Source organism: Micropterus salmoides, unplaced genomic scaffold (assembly GCF_014851395.1).
Source record: "Micropterus salmoides isolate LMB-PRFRI ecotype aquatic unplaced genomic scaffold, ASM1485139v1 Ms_hic_scaffold_19, whole genome shotgun sequence".
NCBI lineage: Eukaryota > Metazoa > Chordata > Actinopteri > Centrarchiformes > Centrarchidae > Micropterus > Micropterus salmoides.
Genome location: NW_024041039.1, coordinates 4742400 through 4758971, shown reverse-complemented (window position 1 = coordinate 4758971; position 16572 = coordinate 4742400). Strand labels below are relative to the sequence as shown.

The 16572-nt window shown below is 39.3% G+C and overlaps 2 protein-coding genes across 3 annotated transcripts; both read left to right on the top strand.

Annotated features, from left to right (window-relative positions):
* Positions 1 to 2138: 2138 nt before the first annotated feature.
* Positions 2139 to 6093, top strand: LOC119910681 (e2f-associated phosphoprotein). 2 transcript variants are annotated; one of them, XM_038729406.1, is made up of 6 exons: positions 2139 to 2307; positions 2941 to 3122; positions 3212 to 3319; positions 3432 to 3546; positions 3665 to 3793; positions 4577 to 6093. In XM_038729406.1, the coding sequence occupies exons 1-6, from the start codon at positions 2228 to 2230 to the stop codon at positions 4869 to 4871; spliced, it is 909 nt and encodes a 302-aa protein (XP_038585334.1). In that variant the 5' UTR covers positions 2139 to 2227; the 3' UTR covers positions 4872 to 6093. The 2 variants fall into 2 exon arrangements, with proteins under 2 accessions (XP_038585334.1, XP_038585332.1); XM_038729404.1 differs by having other exon boundaries at positions 2140 to 2307; positions 3209 to 3319.
* A 1065-nt stretch (positions 6094 to 7158) lies between these two features.
* On the top strand, positions 7159 to 10760 carry sptssa (serine palmitoyltransferase, small subunit A). Its single transcript, XM_038729403.1, has 2 exons — positions 7159 to 7333; positions 9025 to 10760. The coding sequence occupies exons 1-2, from the start codon at positions 7231 to 7233 to the stop codon at positions 9126 to 9128; spliced, it is 207 nt and encodes a 68-aa protein (XP_038585331.1). The 5' UTR covers positions 7159 to 7230; the 3' UTR covers positions 9129 to 10760.
* Positions 10761 to 16572: the final 5812 nt, after the last annotated feature.

The following is a 16572-nucleotide window of genomic DNA, read 5'->3' as shown; positions in this document are numbered from 1 at the left end:
TGTGCCTTAGGCTGGCCACAATAAAAGGCCTAAGGCTGGCCACAGTAAAAGGCCTTAGGCTGGCCACAATAAAAGGCCACTTGAAAATGTGCAGTTTCACTGTATTGGGGGGTGTATCTGTCAGTATCTGGTGTGATAGTCACCTGTCTGTTCCATCTGAAGTCATAAAGATTACATTAGTCAATAAGATCAATTAACCCTGGTACCATGAGATTACTAAAAGGTAAATCTGATCTGAATTTTAAAGCACGTTTTCAAGAGGAACACACTTTCCAATCTAAGGTTAGCCAAAAAATGTCAACAAGGTGGGTGATTGTAGCTGTTAAAATATAGGTCCTCCTTTTAAAAAAAAAAAGTTAATCGCTTCAAATCACCGTTTTGTTGTTTCTCTCGCTCATTTTCAATTGCCTGCCTACGACTCCCGGCAACTATCTGTCTCCAGGAACCACGTGACGATCAAGCACTTTGGACCGCCGCTGACGCGACTCTCTCTTTAAAGGGCTCTTCATGTACCTACACACTGAGTGAAATAAGTAGTTAGTGAATTCTTCAATTCTTGCAAGTCAGTCGGGGCCCTTTGGAGGGCGGGCCGACACAGAACTCCAAATCAAAACATAAGTAAGTCACAGTTATCTACAGCAGGACTGCCTTTGACCACTTCTGCCAAGTATAAATCCAACTCTGGTCGTTTTTCTTTTCTGAAACTGTTTGAAACATTTCGGTTAAAGTATAAATATATCCCGGTTTGTTTTTGAATGATTGTGAATGTGTGAATTTACGCAGAGGTCAGAGTATTCATGGATGTTACATAAAGGCCTTTGTCTCGTTATTTATAACATAAAATACCCAGGTGGCAAAATGCAGGACCAAAGACAGACTTGTAATAAATGACACATAAGAGCAGCAACTACCCTGGGTTGATTCTGGCCCAAACATCAGGTCCTCTGTATTAGAGAGCTCAGCCACAAATCAGCCCGACTCCGCTGGACCAAGGAACATTGTGTATATATATATATATAGATCCGTCAGTATATCAGTAAGATGGATGGACAGACTGAAAAACTCACAAATCAGGAAGACATTCAGCAAATAACAGTATTACATTTACTCACATTTTGCATATGTCATAATTAGTGTGAGTTGCAAGTAGGAAAACAACAAGTGGATGAAACATGTTTTTGTACCTGTAGGGAGGGAAAATCTTTCTCTCTGTGTCACTTCCACGCTGAGGTTAAAGGTCAACGTGCAGATTAATGTCTGTGCTGCTGATGGGAATTCACAGATTTACAGTGTACATTAAATTATTGCTTTTAATTTCTGTAATTTCACGGATGAAGCCTTTAAATGAACCTTCAGTTGCCCAGACTTTTCAGTGGAGGAGGTGAGGTTGTTGAGCCTCTGAAATCTCTGGTCTATTGGCGCCACCTAGTGGCACTTTGTTGTAACAGCAGCAGTTTGCAGAGTCAACTGTCAGGAGAAGCGCTGCATGAAGGATAAATAGTGTTATATATATATATAGTAGATTGTGTAGTATAGTAGATTTGTTTTCAATGTAGGGAGAGAGAAATATTTAGGATGTTTTTGCATGCTTGAAGAAATCCATAAAAACACAATCACAAAAGGATATTTTTTTTGGTATGGAAGATCCCCAGATTTTATTTCATTGTATTTTCTTTTTTTTAACGTCTTTATTAAAATTATAAAAATCAAGCAGTTGTAAACAAATGTAAAAATAAATACATTTTGAATGGTCAAAGTGAAATTTTAAATTGTATTACTTATTCCCATTGTAAATATGTTTTATCTTCATGTTATATGTTATATGTTTTAATGTCTGCAACCTTGTTAATTTTGCTGCTGCCTGTCTTGGCCAGGACGCTCTTGGAAAAGAGATTTTTAATCTCAATGAGTCTTTTTCTGGTTAAATAAAGGTAATAAAAAAATAATTATAAAGATTAACTAATCTATTTTCGTACCTATCTTAGAAAGTACGGCTTTTTTTAATTGCTTGGGTGATTTGTATTTTATTTATTATATTTGTTCATTTTAAAGTGCTTATTTAATAAATGTTGTCCTGGTCCGACCTCCAAGCAGTAGGGGGCGTTAGTGTTCAACCCACTTCCGTTTAACCAACAGAAGAAGAAGAGGAGGCGGAAGTCATCCGGAGCTTGTTGCTAACTCGCTAGCAGCTCATGATCTTGTTCGTGAACTTCGTCAAACACTTAAAATGAACAAATTGAATAAATCAAACGACTTTGATTCGTATGAGATCGAGGAGCCGAGCGACGAGGAGAGGGCTGAGGACAGGTAGCAAATAAAACCGCTGTTTTTGAAAATGTGTAGCTTTAGCACCATGAGGCTAACATTCCGCTAGCTAGCTGAATGCTAACATGTAAACAAAGTGGAACCGGCTGAATCTGTTTATGATTTTCTCTACACCTCGACTTTATTAAGTTGTGCTAAAGGTTATATAACTGATAGCAGAGCTGTTAGCTGCTGTAGTGCTTAAATGTGACTCTCAACATCTCATGTTGTCTTTGTTGGAGAGATTCAGATAACTGCATATCGACCAACTCAGATATTGTGCTTTGTGTTAAGTGATCGTGTAATTCATGTAACTTGGGTGACTTGGCGTGGTTTGCGTAGTACCTAAGTCCAGTTTGTATTTTTAGTTTTTATATTGGTGTATTTAATAATAACGTGTTTGGAGCTGGGGCTGCAACTAACCATCACTTTCAATATTGATTAATGTTTTCTCAACTCATCATTTGGTTATGAGAATATCAGCAAATGAAAAATGTTATAAGTTCCCACTTCCCTCTATAATAAGGTGTGTGTGTGTGGACCAGTGCTGGATTTGGTTTTTGATTTGGACTTGTTGCCTGAAGAATGTTCAGTGCAACTGAGGAAATTGTGACCTTCCCTCTCGCTGTGTTTCAGTTCGGAGGATGAGCTGGATGTGCTGCTGAACGGGACTCCGGAGCAGAAGAAGAAGCTGATCCGAGAGTATCTAACTGGGGAGAGCGAGTCGTCCAGCGGGGATGAGTTTGAGAAGGAGATGGAGGCGGAGCTCAGCTCCACCATCAGGACCCTGGAAGGAACTTGGGGTCCAGCAACAGCAGGTAACATTGACCTGCAAGTGTTGACATTGTAATCTATTATACTGGAAGTTCTTTTAATTGCTGATGTTTGTGTCTTTATTCTTCAGCAGAAACCCCGGGAAGCGGAGGAGGAGCAGTTGACGGCCCTGGACTTCCTAACTCCCGGATGTACGATGAGATTTACTTTGACTCTGACTCAGAGGGGGAGGACACACCAAGTAAGCATGAATGTCTCCTACTTTCTGCAACACGTAATTATGCCACTGTTGGCCTGAACGGCGATGCATCATTAAAGTAAGTTTAAAACCCACGTCTCTCTTTGCTCTGCAGGTGGCTCCACTGGCCGGAGGCGGAAACAACGGACCATACCGACCAATGATGAGCTGCTGTACGACCCTGACGAGGACGACAGGGACCAGGCCTGGGTAGATGCCAGGAGGAGAAGGTAAGACGCTCAGAGGGAGTCCGTAATGTAACATTTGTTTGTCCAGAAAAGCTCAACACAGTAAAAAGTAGTTTTTTTCTCTCCCTGTAGTTGTTCAGCCTTTTGACTTCCTGTGCAGGTATCAAAGCAGACAACGGCCAGCTGCAGGGTCTCAGTCGCAGCCTCGTCAGTCTCAGGGTTTACCCAGCAGCGACGCCATCCTGAACTGTCCCGCCTGCATGACGACGCTCTGCTTGGACTGTCAGAGGTAAGACAACGCGAGTCAGGATTTGTTTGTGCCACACGGAGGCATCTTTAAACTTGACAGGACAAGCTGCTTCCATGTGTTCTTCTTTCCCTTTCATGTGCCCTGCCCAGTCTACAGCCTGTTGGGCTGTTTGTGGTTTCTGTTCTTTGTGTGTTTTTTTTGGAAACTCTCTCTCTTAAAGATACTTTTCTTTTCACACTCCACCAGTTTAATTTGGAAGAGGAGAAATAGTCATGTGTCAAGTGTTTTTTAGATTTGAAAGTTTGATCAATCGTCAAGTCAAAAGTACTTTTACTTAAATTATTAATTGTTTTGTCTGTAATATGTCATTTATCGGTCATAATTTCAATGGATCGAACAAGAATGATTAGAATGATTTTTTTTAATTATTGGGAGTGTGAAGATAATGCTTCTCACCAGAATGAGTAGGTCAGTCAGGCGAGCGGCAAAAATTTTGATAATCTTTTAATAAGTAAAAGATTCTTTTGTTTTAGCTTCTCACATCTAAGGAAGGTTTTTGATTTGGGAATTTTTTGACATTTTATAAACTAAACACTTGACAAACAGTGAGTTAACAGATAATGAATTATTTTAGTTGCAGCCCTGAAACAAGTAGTTATTGTCAAAGAATCTGAGTTTGAATTAATATAGATTCTTGTGAAACGGATTTCTGCAGCTGCAGTTGTGTAAAAACATCTGCACATCTGTCAGATGTCAAACTACCCTTTCTTAAAGGGCACATTATTACTTTATATTAAATCAACGTGACTTGTGTCCACGCAGGCATGAAAAGTACAGGACGCAATATCGAGCCATGTTTGTCATGAACTGCAAAGTGAAGAAAGATGAGGTGTTACGCTACAAGACCCAGCAGGAGAGGAAACAGAGGAACAGGAAGAGGAGGAGGGGGCAGAAAACAGAAACTCCATTGGACGAGGCTCCCGACCTAAGGCCGGCGGGGATGGACGCTGATGAGGTTTACCACCCGGTTCAGTGCACCGAGTGCTCGACCGAGGTGGCCGTGTTCGACAAAGACGAGGTCTACCACTTCTTCAACATCCTGTCCAGCCACTGCTGAGACAAACAAGCAGACCGTTTTTTATTTCATGGGTTTGACCGTGACTCTTCACCTCGCAGCAGCTTCTTCAGCTACAGCACTACAGAAGAAGCTTTTTTTTTTAGCGTCCTGGTTGAGAGGGAAGAATCCTGCTGCGGTTGCACGGAGTGCCTCGAAAACAATCAGAATCAGAAAAATAAAAACTCAAAGTCGATCACATGGTTTGTCATATCTTCAAATGTTTTTCGGACTTAATACACAAGAATCTGAATTTTAAGGTCAATGCGATATTAATATTTGAGAATTACAAAAGCTGGGGAACGATAGATTGGCTGTTGGCTAACCTGTTTGAGAAGGCTTCCTGGTAACACTTTACCTTAACACCCTCCGTTTAGCATTCATAATCAGTATACAAACATTGAGTAAATATGTTTATAACACACTATAATATAGCTGTAACCAGATATAAGTGTTTATTATTGTATTTATTGATAACCGCTATAACTCCTCCTGTGGGTGACAATAAGTATGAATGACAATGTAGTACAACACTGTTGATTTAAATTATATAAAATGTGTTGGCATAGGTGAAGTTATAATAGTTGACAAATACTGTACATTAATAATAAACACTGAAAATGTCCTTATATCTGCTTACAACTACATTAGAGTGTCCATTAAGTATTTGTATACTGCTTATAAATTCTCTTAAAACTAAATGTTACTCGCTTGCCAACTTTTGTCTTTCTTTTTTTTTTAAGAATTGTGACCAAGAATAGTGTACCGAGAGGAAGCAGTTGAATAAACTTGTCAGTGCTTTCAGTGCAAAGACACATCTGTGATTCCGATTTCTTATTTTTTATCTGCTAACATGTACTTTTATTGTTATATCTCCTCTGTACACTGTAGGCACAGGGAAGTTTCCACTACAAAGTACAGGACCAATCTAATCAAGAAACTCCTTGGTCTGTTTGTTTGAGTTGTAAACAGTTGACTGGAATGTAGTAGAACTTGTGAAAGACTGCTGTTGTGTGCTTGGTGCTCTAATGATTGAGTCAACATAAGCTAGTGTGTATTCGTGGTAATGAAGGAACACGTCACCATCACTGGTGTGTTTTAATAGTTTTTCATTGGACTTCTATGGCACAGAAGAAAAACATATACATTATCAGTCAATACTTGTTAGAAGGATGAATAATTGTTCTTCTTCGTGGGACATTAAAACACAAGTAGCATATGAATGAAAATCGTTTCATGTTTTTTTTTATTGCTTTAATATAAAATACAAACATTCAGTATGGGTACATAAATGGAGAACTGGCCAGGGGAGTATAAATACAGTAAAGAAAAAGACATAAAACATTTTTCTGTGAAGATTCTCAGTCATCCAGGTCATAGTTATCCAAAGAAGGTTAAAGTCAAGGGCAACTGGACTTGGTTGAAGATACTGGAAGACGTTTCGTCCCTCATCCAAAGGACTTCTTCAGTTCTGACTGACTGGCAGGGAAATTAAGCTGTTTAACCTCAGTGGGGTCGTTTGCCAGGATTGTTGATACCGCTGGATCATTAGTGTTCCTGGCTGTTGTAACGACAGTCGACAACCCCACTGAGAAACATCTTCTAGTAACTTCAAGTCCTGTTGTCCTTGACTTTAACCTTCTTTGGATAACATAAAACATAGTAAAAAAAAGACACAAACAGAGATTATAATTCTACAAATATTCATTTCACAGTTTAATAGCTTTTCTTTATAATGTTATCACTCCAATATATAGAATATAACTTAATTTCTTTCTTAAGTATAGAGAATATTGGTTTTGCATTTGCAAATTCACATTCATGAATATATAACCTAGCAAAAACTAGTGTAAGATTAATGAAAAGTACTTTAAAAACACATTCATCATTGGTAAAACCAAGTGAATTTCTTATACAGCAGTCCAAAATCACAGTAAATATTGTCAATTAAAATATCTGCAGACATCTTTCCACAATTTCTTGGTGTAAGTAACGTTACAACGCCAGAATAAATGGGCTAAAGTTTCTTCATGTAGGAAACACAAGAAACACATAGGGTGGGTAACCTTTTTAAACTTCACCAGAAAGGATTTTACAAGGTAGAAAACAATGCAAAATCCTAAAAGAAATATCCCTGACTTTATTTCCCAACACATTATTTTGAAATCAGGATGTTGGAACTCCCTCGGCTGCGTCAGAGCCGTGCACTCGAACGCGGGGTTGTGATTGGCTGAAAATGAGCACCTTATGATCCTACGTCATACGCTATTTGGAAAATGCCCAACCACGACTTACGTAGTCAGTGGGGGAAAAAATCCGAGGACAGAAAAAGAAGTTGGTGTGTGTGAAACTGGAATTAACCATGGCCCTGGGTGACTGTTGGAAGCAGTTATCCTGGTTTTACTACCAATATCTTCTGGTGACGGCGCTGTACATGCTGGAGCCATGGGAGAGGACGGTGTTCAGTATCTTTTAACCTGTGAAATAACTTTACATGGCTGGACAAGCGAGCTAATGTGCTAACTTTAGCTAGAACGTCAGCAGAACTAACCTAAGCTAGCTCTTGCCCCGGATACATAAGTTGTTGGTTTTTTTTTTAATGTTAATCGATAAACATGTTTAACTTGTGTTGTGAATATCAGTTATAGTATTACAAATGTAAATTTGGTGTTTGGCAAATTCGGCATATAGACAATGTAACCGGGTGGTTATTGTTTTGGTTAAAATGGAAATTGATCAAAAGTGTTCACCTGTGCTAAGACAGACAAATTGTATTTTTAATATAACGTTTTTAGTTTTTATTGAATGCCGAATTAAGCAGACATTCCTATCGTTTCAATTGAAGTCTCAAATTTTGTTTAATGAGGGAAGTGCATTTACCTATAAGTAAATGAACGTTGAACACATCCAATTTTAAAAGGACCTTTGCGTAAGTTGACTAAACTTATCGTGCTAGTCGCTAACGTGTTTTACTGAAAGATCAATTTTAAAAAATCACATTTGTAATAACCATTCATTCATGTTTAAGTGCCGAGTTAAACACTCTTCACTAATGGATTAGGGAGTGTCTTAAACTTTGTTGTACTCCCCTTAAACCTTTGCCTGTAGGTACAACCGCATTAAAGAGGTAGAATTGTTAACGGAGTTCAGCATATGCGAAATAAGAGGACGGGCGGCGCCGAGGCTAACTGCAAGCTAGCTGCAGGCGTTTAAGGACGCATAAACACTGGTGACTCATACATGCTAGTTGATACTAGATACGTCGCGTGTTCCTTATAGAGCTGCAACTGAATAGATTAGTTGTCAACTATGGATCTGAGTAATTTATTTAAGGAAAAGAAGTCAAATTCCACCTTCTTACATATGGCTATTTCCTGGTGTCTTTATGCCTTTATGACAGTAAATTAAATATATTTGGGTTGACATGACATTTGAGGAGGTCATCTTGGGCTTTGGGAAACACGGATCGATATTTTTCAGTATTTGCTGACATTTTATACACCAAACAACACGGGGGGGAAAAACAAAATAAGTTTTAGTTGCAGCCCTAGTTTCTAGCTTTATTCGTATTTTATAAAACAGAATCCAAACTGTGATCATAGTAAAACTTTAAACTGGAAGGCCAGGTTCATCTACCAGGAAAGATAATTATTAAACTGTATCATGTTTAGTGGTGTTATGACTGTACTATGATCTGTTGTGGTGCAGTAAGTGTTAGTATCACGCATCGCCTTCCTACAGTTGCAGTCACCCTCGGCCTGCATCTCATCATCCCTGAGGGTAAGGTGCGTTTTCGTGAACTACTCCGATGGTGGTGGTGTTCTGCTCCTTATCAGTCTGAGTACTGTTCGCCATCAAAAGCTGCTCAGGGTCATGCTGGTGATTTTTTTTAATAAGTCGGGTTATTTGGCTGATAATGAGGCTACAAAACCATGACATCAAACTTTGCCATATTGACGCGTCACTACCAGGCACAGCTATGTATATATATATGAATCTGCAGGCGGCGTTTCAAATGTAGGACACAACATCGTGATGTGAAGCTGATTCAAAGCTCAGTCTTGACAGATAAACGATTGTTGACAGTTTACTTTTTCAGCCCCCTGCAGATGCATTAGTAAATCTCTGTAGTTCTTCCTTAACATCTCGTCTTCAGACTCCCTGCTGATCTCTGTGGCTGCCATGGCCATTTACACCGGCTACGTCTTCATGCCTCAGCACATCATGGCTATCCTGCACTACTTTGAGGTCATCCAATGACACTGTGATCCCGCCCACCCACCCACGGGTCCCATCTGTCTCTGGCTTCCTGTCCGTCCATCGTCCTGCCTGTCTGTCTCCTGGCTGGCCGTGAGGTGGAGATTGTTTCCAACCATGCTGAGGCAGAACTCCTCTCCTCTTTCTTTTTTCGAAAGCTAATTCAATATCAAAGGTCGTGCTGGAGGTCTCTTTGGACGATGCTGTTCCCCGGGACTTTGTCCTTCACTGAAATATATTGGGTTTGTGAACAATGTTGGGCTTGAAGACGAGGTCTTAAAAGAGGGTGTGCTTGGTTTCATTTGAAATGTTTTGTTTTTATCTCCTTAAATCAAGCGCACCTTAATGTTTTGACAATGTGTAAATATATGGATGTTTGGAATGATTTGATTATTTTATTTTTATCATACCATCGTTGTCTTAAGAGTTTTATGCAGAGTCAGGAAACAAGGCGGCTGATGGACAAAATGCGTTTATTTAATTTTATGAGCCAAATATGATTATTAGAGCAGGACCTGGTCTCTGGATGAGGCCTGATTGTAGGTAGATGCACCACATGAACTACTGCTAAATGAGCAACTTACTGTACGTTGAAGACATCATTTCCTGTGAAGACAAAGGCAGTTGCATTCTCAAATTAGCAGAATAATTAAGAGATTCATTGTCGATCTGTGAACACACATCTGTGGTAAATACTCTTCTAACTCAAGGTCCACTTACTTATTATCTGTGCTTTTCTCACTGCCTTCATCAGCGAATGGAACGTGCAGGTAAAAGATGGACCAAGCTCAGCTTCCTCTTTTCATGGCAGTTTGTTTTGCAGTGATGGAGAAGTAATCCCCTGTAAGGTACATGATGGGATAGCGACAGAGAGACAAGGGATAGGTGGTGCAAAAGGCAAAGCTCAAAAATGCGAAAGGGGTGTAAAGTAATCGCACCTGAGATATGTAAGTAAATACAATTTGCAGCTGTTTGTTTTACTCCTGAAATAACACCTGTGCCGATCTGTACCAGCTGCCCGACTGAGGGAGGTGCCTGTGTTTTTAATACAGTCACCGCAAGTTGCAGCAGCACTTGGGAGAGAATCTAACGACTGTCTGTGCTGCAGGATGGAAGTTGGGACGTTGCTTCAGCATTTCTCTGGCTACCTGTATACGTTACCTGTGGCTGCAGCAGCCTGTGGACATGCATCGTTGTGTAACGTGGTGATAGTCGTCAGGTCATGGATAAAGTGCATGTCATTACAGTAGAGGGTAGTCTTACCTTGGAAAGCCGCATCAGTGTGATGAAAAATGATTGTAAACAGGTTGAAAATTACCTTTAAATTCCGACTTTTATTTGAAACTGTACAACAGGTCACATTAATGGTTCCCTCTTTGCACAGACATGATTAATGTTTTAAGAAGTTCCATTTTATTATAATCCATATTTTATGATATGTGAAAATAAATTGTGATTCTTTTCCTCTGCAAAACTAATTTATTTTTCTTGATTTTTGTGTATATATATATATATTCTTGTATACGCATTTGTAATGTTTTGTAGTCACACATGATGGCGATATTTATGGGTTTTGTGTGCTACTGATACTGTTCTATAATTGAAATCATTAAAGGGATATCTCATTAAGCTGAAGCAGTTGGTTTTACCTGTCTAACCTATTGTTTTATTTTGCTTTTATCAGTCAGTTGCGAGTGACGTTTCCGTTCTGTTAACATTGATTTTGTTTGAGTTTGTCACGTAAAGCAAAGAAACTGAGCTTTGTGTCAATATCCAACAAACCTGTACAGCATTTGGGCCTCGTGGTGCTGCATTTGAACACACAGGAAACGTATTATGACCGACATCTGCAATGTTACCCGCAATAGTCTATAATATTCTGATGAAAGACGATGCTTGTAGAAGTCAAAACTGCTGTACTTTTTCTTTTGGTTTGAAAGGTCTTAAAGATAATCTTCCAATAGGTTAGCAATTTTCAGTTATTTTCAAGGGATATAATTAACTTTCCTTTTAACTGTGTCTTAAAATGCAGTTTTACAGGATGTACTGTATCTATGATTTTGTTTTCCCTGATATTGCAATTATTTGACACTAGATGGGACTGTTTCCATGCTTTTGAGCCAAATTGCTCCATCTACCACAGAAACGCTCCAGCATTCACAGAGAAGCTGTGTCTAAGGGGGCTTTGACACCTACCTGGTTTGGAAGGTATTATTTAACTGACCTCTACATCAGGGGTCCTCAACATTTGTTCAAGGGCAGGAAGCAGACACTGTGGCGGCTTGACTTTCTATAATATTTTCAACTTTCGGTTTTGACGCTATTATGCAGCTGCTCGTTATTGTGCACGAGACACCTGTTGTAACAGCAGATGTCATTTGATAGCACAGGGCAGAGAAGTCTAGGGCAGCTACACAAACTATTGTCGGATAGTTATTGGTATTTTCCATATGTGTGAGCAGTCATGATCTGACTTTATGCTGCAAGAGTGTGGATAGTGAAAGTGAAAGGAGCTGGTTACCTGGCTGAAGGTGGAGGTGTGCAGCCTGTAGCCTGCAGCTCACGGTGTCTGCTGCTGACTGTTGCATTGCTCACTGCAATATTTCAAACTGGTCCGCTGTCAGAAAACTGTTGAAAATGACGTACAGACGCATTTTTGATGAATGAGTGCGGGCAGCGCTAATCTCATTTACAGTGACTACTTCAAAATAAAAGTCAACTTGTGTTTCGCCAGTTTAATGCTTTTAGTTTTTCCTCGCAATCATTTTTTATTTTTTTTTACTCAGTAAGGGATGTGATTGAACATGTAGCGAAGTACAAATCTTTAAACAAAACATACTTATGTAAAAGTAAAAATACAGATTTCAAAAAACTAATTTAAAAAGTACAAGTACACAAAAACAACTACTCAATTAAAGTAACGTGAGTACTTGTAATTCGTTACATTCAACCTCCGTGTTTAATAAAATAAAACATTTCGATCGGTTCGAAGTATCGCGATACGACGCGCAGACGTGGCCACCGGCGGCAGCACTGAGCGAACAGCTGCTGCGAACAACTTCAGGCGGGGAGCGACGAAGAAATTAGGCGCCGTATTGGATTTTACGCGAGTTGTTTGATTTGGCTTTGGTGTTTATTTCTCTGGATCAAAGTTGTTCTTTCAAACACGGCGGATATCGACGTGGATTCTGCCGGTGTGTCGTCGAGATGTTCGCCCTGCCTCCAGAAGGGTTCGTAGTTTAATTTTATTTACAACGTTTTGTTTGACAGGCAACCTTTTCAGTTTAACGATACTGAATGTGGGCCACACAGGTGGCTGCACAGGTGATTATCTAACTTTTAAAGCATACACTGCCTGGAAAACGTCTTCCATCACCACTACAGTGAACTTTATGTCGCTGTTCTGTTTATTTTATCTAATACTTTACGTATTTAGTTTTGGTGTCCACTCATTTTCTCTGTAAGGTTAGCAGCTCCCTGGATAGTTCGACCATTTCTCATCTTATCTTGCCTCCTTCCTTCCTTCCTTCCTTCCTTCCTTATTTGGCATCTATCAATGTTTTAATCCACGTAAAATAAAACCAAACAAGGCATTTTACTTCACTTGATAGAACACAACACACACTGCCTGCACACACATGTTGCCACTCGCATCCTTTTTCAGTTCATTGTGCTTTATTGGCATCGATGTTTACATTTCAGTATGACATCATGACCATTCAATTTAGCAGTACAACGACAAAAATAACAAATTAAGACAGAACATACACTACAATACCAGAATAAATCAGATTTAACCTGAACACTGAGTGTAATAGTTCACTGAGTTGTGACACAGGGACACGTGTCCTCCTCCTAGGATTATTATTAATTTATTATCTGGAAATTCTTTGAAATCTGGTGTGAGTAATAATAGATTTCTCAAAATATTGCTCTCTTATGCTATTTTTGTCTTACAGCGCTCACATACTCTGTATTCTTTAGCCAAGTCTCCCTTTTTTCAATTGCAAGGGTCACTGAGTCTGTTCTTGGGAAGAAGCTTCCTCTGCTTGATCTCTCTGACAGCAGAGAGATATTCAGCCATTTGATAATCTCTGTTTAGGGCCAGGTAGCAACGTAGTTTGTGTTGTTTTTTTGTCTCTTCCTCCCGATGTTCCTATAAGTATTTTTGCTGAGAGTGATCATTGGGTTTACTCTAACTGGTGTTTGTAAAGCAGTGCTGGTTTGAGAAAGGTGTGTGTGAGACATGTTGCAGGTTTGTTAAAAGTCTCTGGACTACCTGGCATAAGGGACTCTCTTCAGGGTTCAGCTCTTGGGAGTCTTATGTAGGACTGGGCAATAAAACAATAATGATAATTATCGCAATATAATTTTCCTCAATAACAATATTACAAATGTTCAGTACATTTAATTCCTCACAAACAAATTAGCACTTCATTTTTTAATTAAGATATTTATTTTGTTGAGGAAAAGGGACTCAGATTTGTTAATCCACTGTTTGGCATCAAGTGTTTGTTCTGACCATAAAGAAAAGTTAAAAAACACAATTAACCATCTGATTTCTTCAACTTTCACCCATGAGCAAAAATCAGCCTTTAAAATTTAAGGAAATACTGACATTATTATTGACTTTTATCGTAATATTAATCAATATCGAATGATTTTTTATTGTCATAACATTTTTGGCCATATCGCCCAGCCCTACTTGGAAACTCGATCTGCAATGCATCAGAAAGTTTAGTGCTCTTCTTTTCCGCCCTTCGTGTCTTTTTTTGAATGTGCAGGGGGTTTCTGCAGAATTGGGCACGCAGGGTCTCAATGGGATGTTTCTCCCATCTCAACTCTCTCCCCTTAGTGAAATCCTATTGGCCATTCAGCTCCGGTCTGCGCTACTTGTAGTTAAAGCCCTTTTCTTTCAGGTTTAAAACAGCCTCAGGTGATAGGGTAGTATGAACACTTTCAATAACTATTCAAAGAATGCAAACAAGCACAAAATACACAGCAGTCATACAATTATAAAATACCGCAGGGACAATATAAATCAAATAATAAGAAAAAACAACATACATTTAAAACAAGATAAACATATTTATCTGCTTGTATATCTGTGCACAAAATTGTTAATCACATCTAATACATATGTCATTATGTCAGTCAAACAAAACAAAAACCCAATAAATTTTGTAAATAATGTAGTAAATAATTTTAGCTTTTTTTTGAGTAGCATAGTGTTGTAAAACTATAAATAAATTAAAAAATAAAGATATTACATCAGGATGAGCACACAAATCTTCCACAGCCGATAAGCACAGACAGAATACGAAACAGTAAAGGACACTATACAAAAATATTTTAGGAAACAATCAAAAAAGTTGTTTATATTTTTTATAGAACTATTTAACTGTGAAACATGCTGTTTAAATCATCATAATAAAGTTATACAAGTAGTAAACACTGTACAAAAATACTGAAGTACTGAAGTGCAGCTGATCAGTGTTAATTTCTGACCATTTTGTTCACATTGGCAGATATATAAACACAATGGACGTACATGATATTGTTTTCATTACATATAATACCTTTTAAAAACTTAACTGTACCAAGACCATGACTTGACTTAATAGACTTGGTAACATGCTACCAAAAGTGACCTTAAATATTAAATATGCACAAATGGGTGAACCATTTCAGGGCTCCTCGCCAAGTCCGTGGAACTCTGTTGGAGGGATGAACAACATCCCTCCACAAGAAATCCCCTCATTTATATACACAACATTTTATTTATTTAATCAAGTCTTCTAACTGAGATCAAGAACGACCTCAGTACAGGAGATAGAAAGATACACGAACACCGACATAACAACAGGTCATCCGAGACAGTCACAGACATCACTACACGGAGTCATTTTCAAATTCACTAAACCATTCAGTGAGTGTTGGACCACAGACACATCTGCATTTGATGTTTTTCATCTTTTATTCAGGTTTTTCCTTTCGTTTGTCCCCCGTCTGTATATATTATTAAATCAGAATAAATTGCTCACAAATCTATAAATGAATGGTATATAATCAGCCCGTACTCACCAGAAAAACGGCCGTATGGGTCGTAGCATCTTATTACGACCCATAATTTACATTTTATTATGGTATGGTTATGGTGGTAGCATAAGAGGAAGTCAGGTGACCAGGGCTGGAAATTATCAAGCGCCAAATGCGGGAAGATTTTCTGTTTGGCGGGTAAATGTCGGAAGGCTACCCGGCGCGATTGGCGGGTGAATGTATTCGGTACGGTATCACCATATAATAGTTTTTTGACGTTAGCTAACAGCGGATCAGCGTTGTTTTTTTGTTGTGTGTCGCACTTAAATTGGTCCCCGCTGTACCCAGGGATCTAAAACCGTGTAACACACGGGTTAGAGGCATTTATTGGTTGTTGTTTATGTTCATTTCAGGTTTCTTGTGTTTGATTGGCGTAGATATGTAAGGGGGTGGGCGTTAGGGGATTGGAGTCGGGAGCCGTCAGATCGGGCTTGGAGTACCTGAAGTGTTTTTAGCATTTAGCTAGCTAGCTACCACCGTAACATTGCATACCTGTCAACCCTCCCGTTTCCCCCGGGCTTCTCCCGTATTTGACCGTTCTCTCCCAGTATCCTCCCGTTCAAATGTTTCCCCGTAAATCTCGTTTGCTATGTCTCGTTTGCTAAAAAAATATGTTTGGCCGGTGGATTTTTTCATCTACCAGTCCCATTGGTAGGTGAGCCAAAAAGTTAAATTCTGTGCTTATTTGAACCCAAATCATGACCTTTTCCTAAACCTAAGTCATTTTATAGCCCTAACCCTAATAAAACTAAAACCGTTGTTAACTGTGTGTTAAATGTCATGTGATTTACGTGATGTGACTAAAGCTTGATTTATTCCACCGTGTTACAGCCGCTGGTTTGGTCGCTAGGAAAATTGACTTCAAAGCACGTCCACTGTGTTGACTTTTGTCGGACGAGCAGGCTAACTTCCAGTTTAACCCCACGCTAACGTGAATGGGGGTAAAATTGTGTACGTGCGGCTGGTGTAGTAGCCTTTTCAAATGATATTGACCGAACAGATCACATTCTGATTGTGAAACAAATCTTTTCGCTCAGGTTGTGACGTTCAAATATATTGATCCACCGTGTTACAGCTGCTGTTTTGGCCGCTAGTAGAAGTTACTACAAAGCACGGGGCTCTTCCGGTTGATTCGGAGGCATTGCGAGGCTATCCAGGCGACCAATCACAGTGCTTACGGTCGACTCGACGTGTAGTTAAATTTTTGAGGACGTGCACGTCAGGCGACCCCTATTACAGTGTAATTTATACTTTTGCGTCGAAGTGATGGCGTAGGTGACAGCGTAGGCTACAGGGCTACACAGAGGGTATGCCGTCGATTCAACACAGAAGTATAAATTGCACTTTA

Bases quoted from the DNA above. Each gene is read 5' to 3' on its own strand.
- LOC119910681 (XM_038729404.1), top strand. From the start codon at position 2,228: ATGAACAAATTGAATAAATCAAACGACTTTGATTCGTATGAGATCGAG. The intron at 3,320-3,431 runs GTAAGCATGAAT...TTTGCTCTGCAG, and splicing joins AGAGGGGGAGGACACACCAA to GTGGCTCCACTGGCCGGAGG. The intron at 3,547-3,664 runs GTAAGACGCTCA...CTTCCTGTGCAG, and splicing joins GTAGATGCCAGGAGGAGAAG to GTATCAAAGCAGACAACGGC.
- sptssa (XM_038729403.1), top strand. From the start codon at position 7,231: ATGGCCCTGGGTGACTGTTGGAAGCAGTTATCCTGGTTTTACTACCAA. The intron at 7,334-9,024 runs GTATCTTTTAAC...TCTCGTCTTCAG, and splicing joins ATGGGAGAGGACGGTGTTCA to ACTCCCTGCTGATCTCTGTG.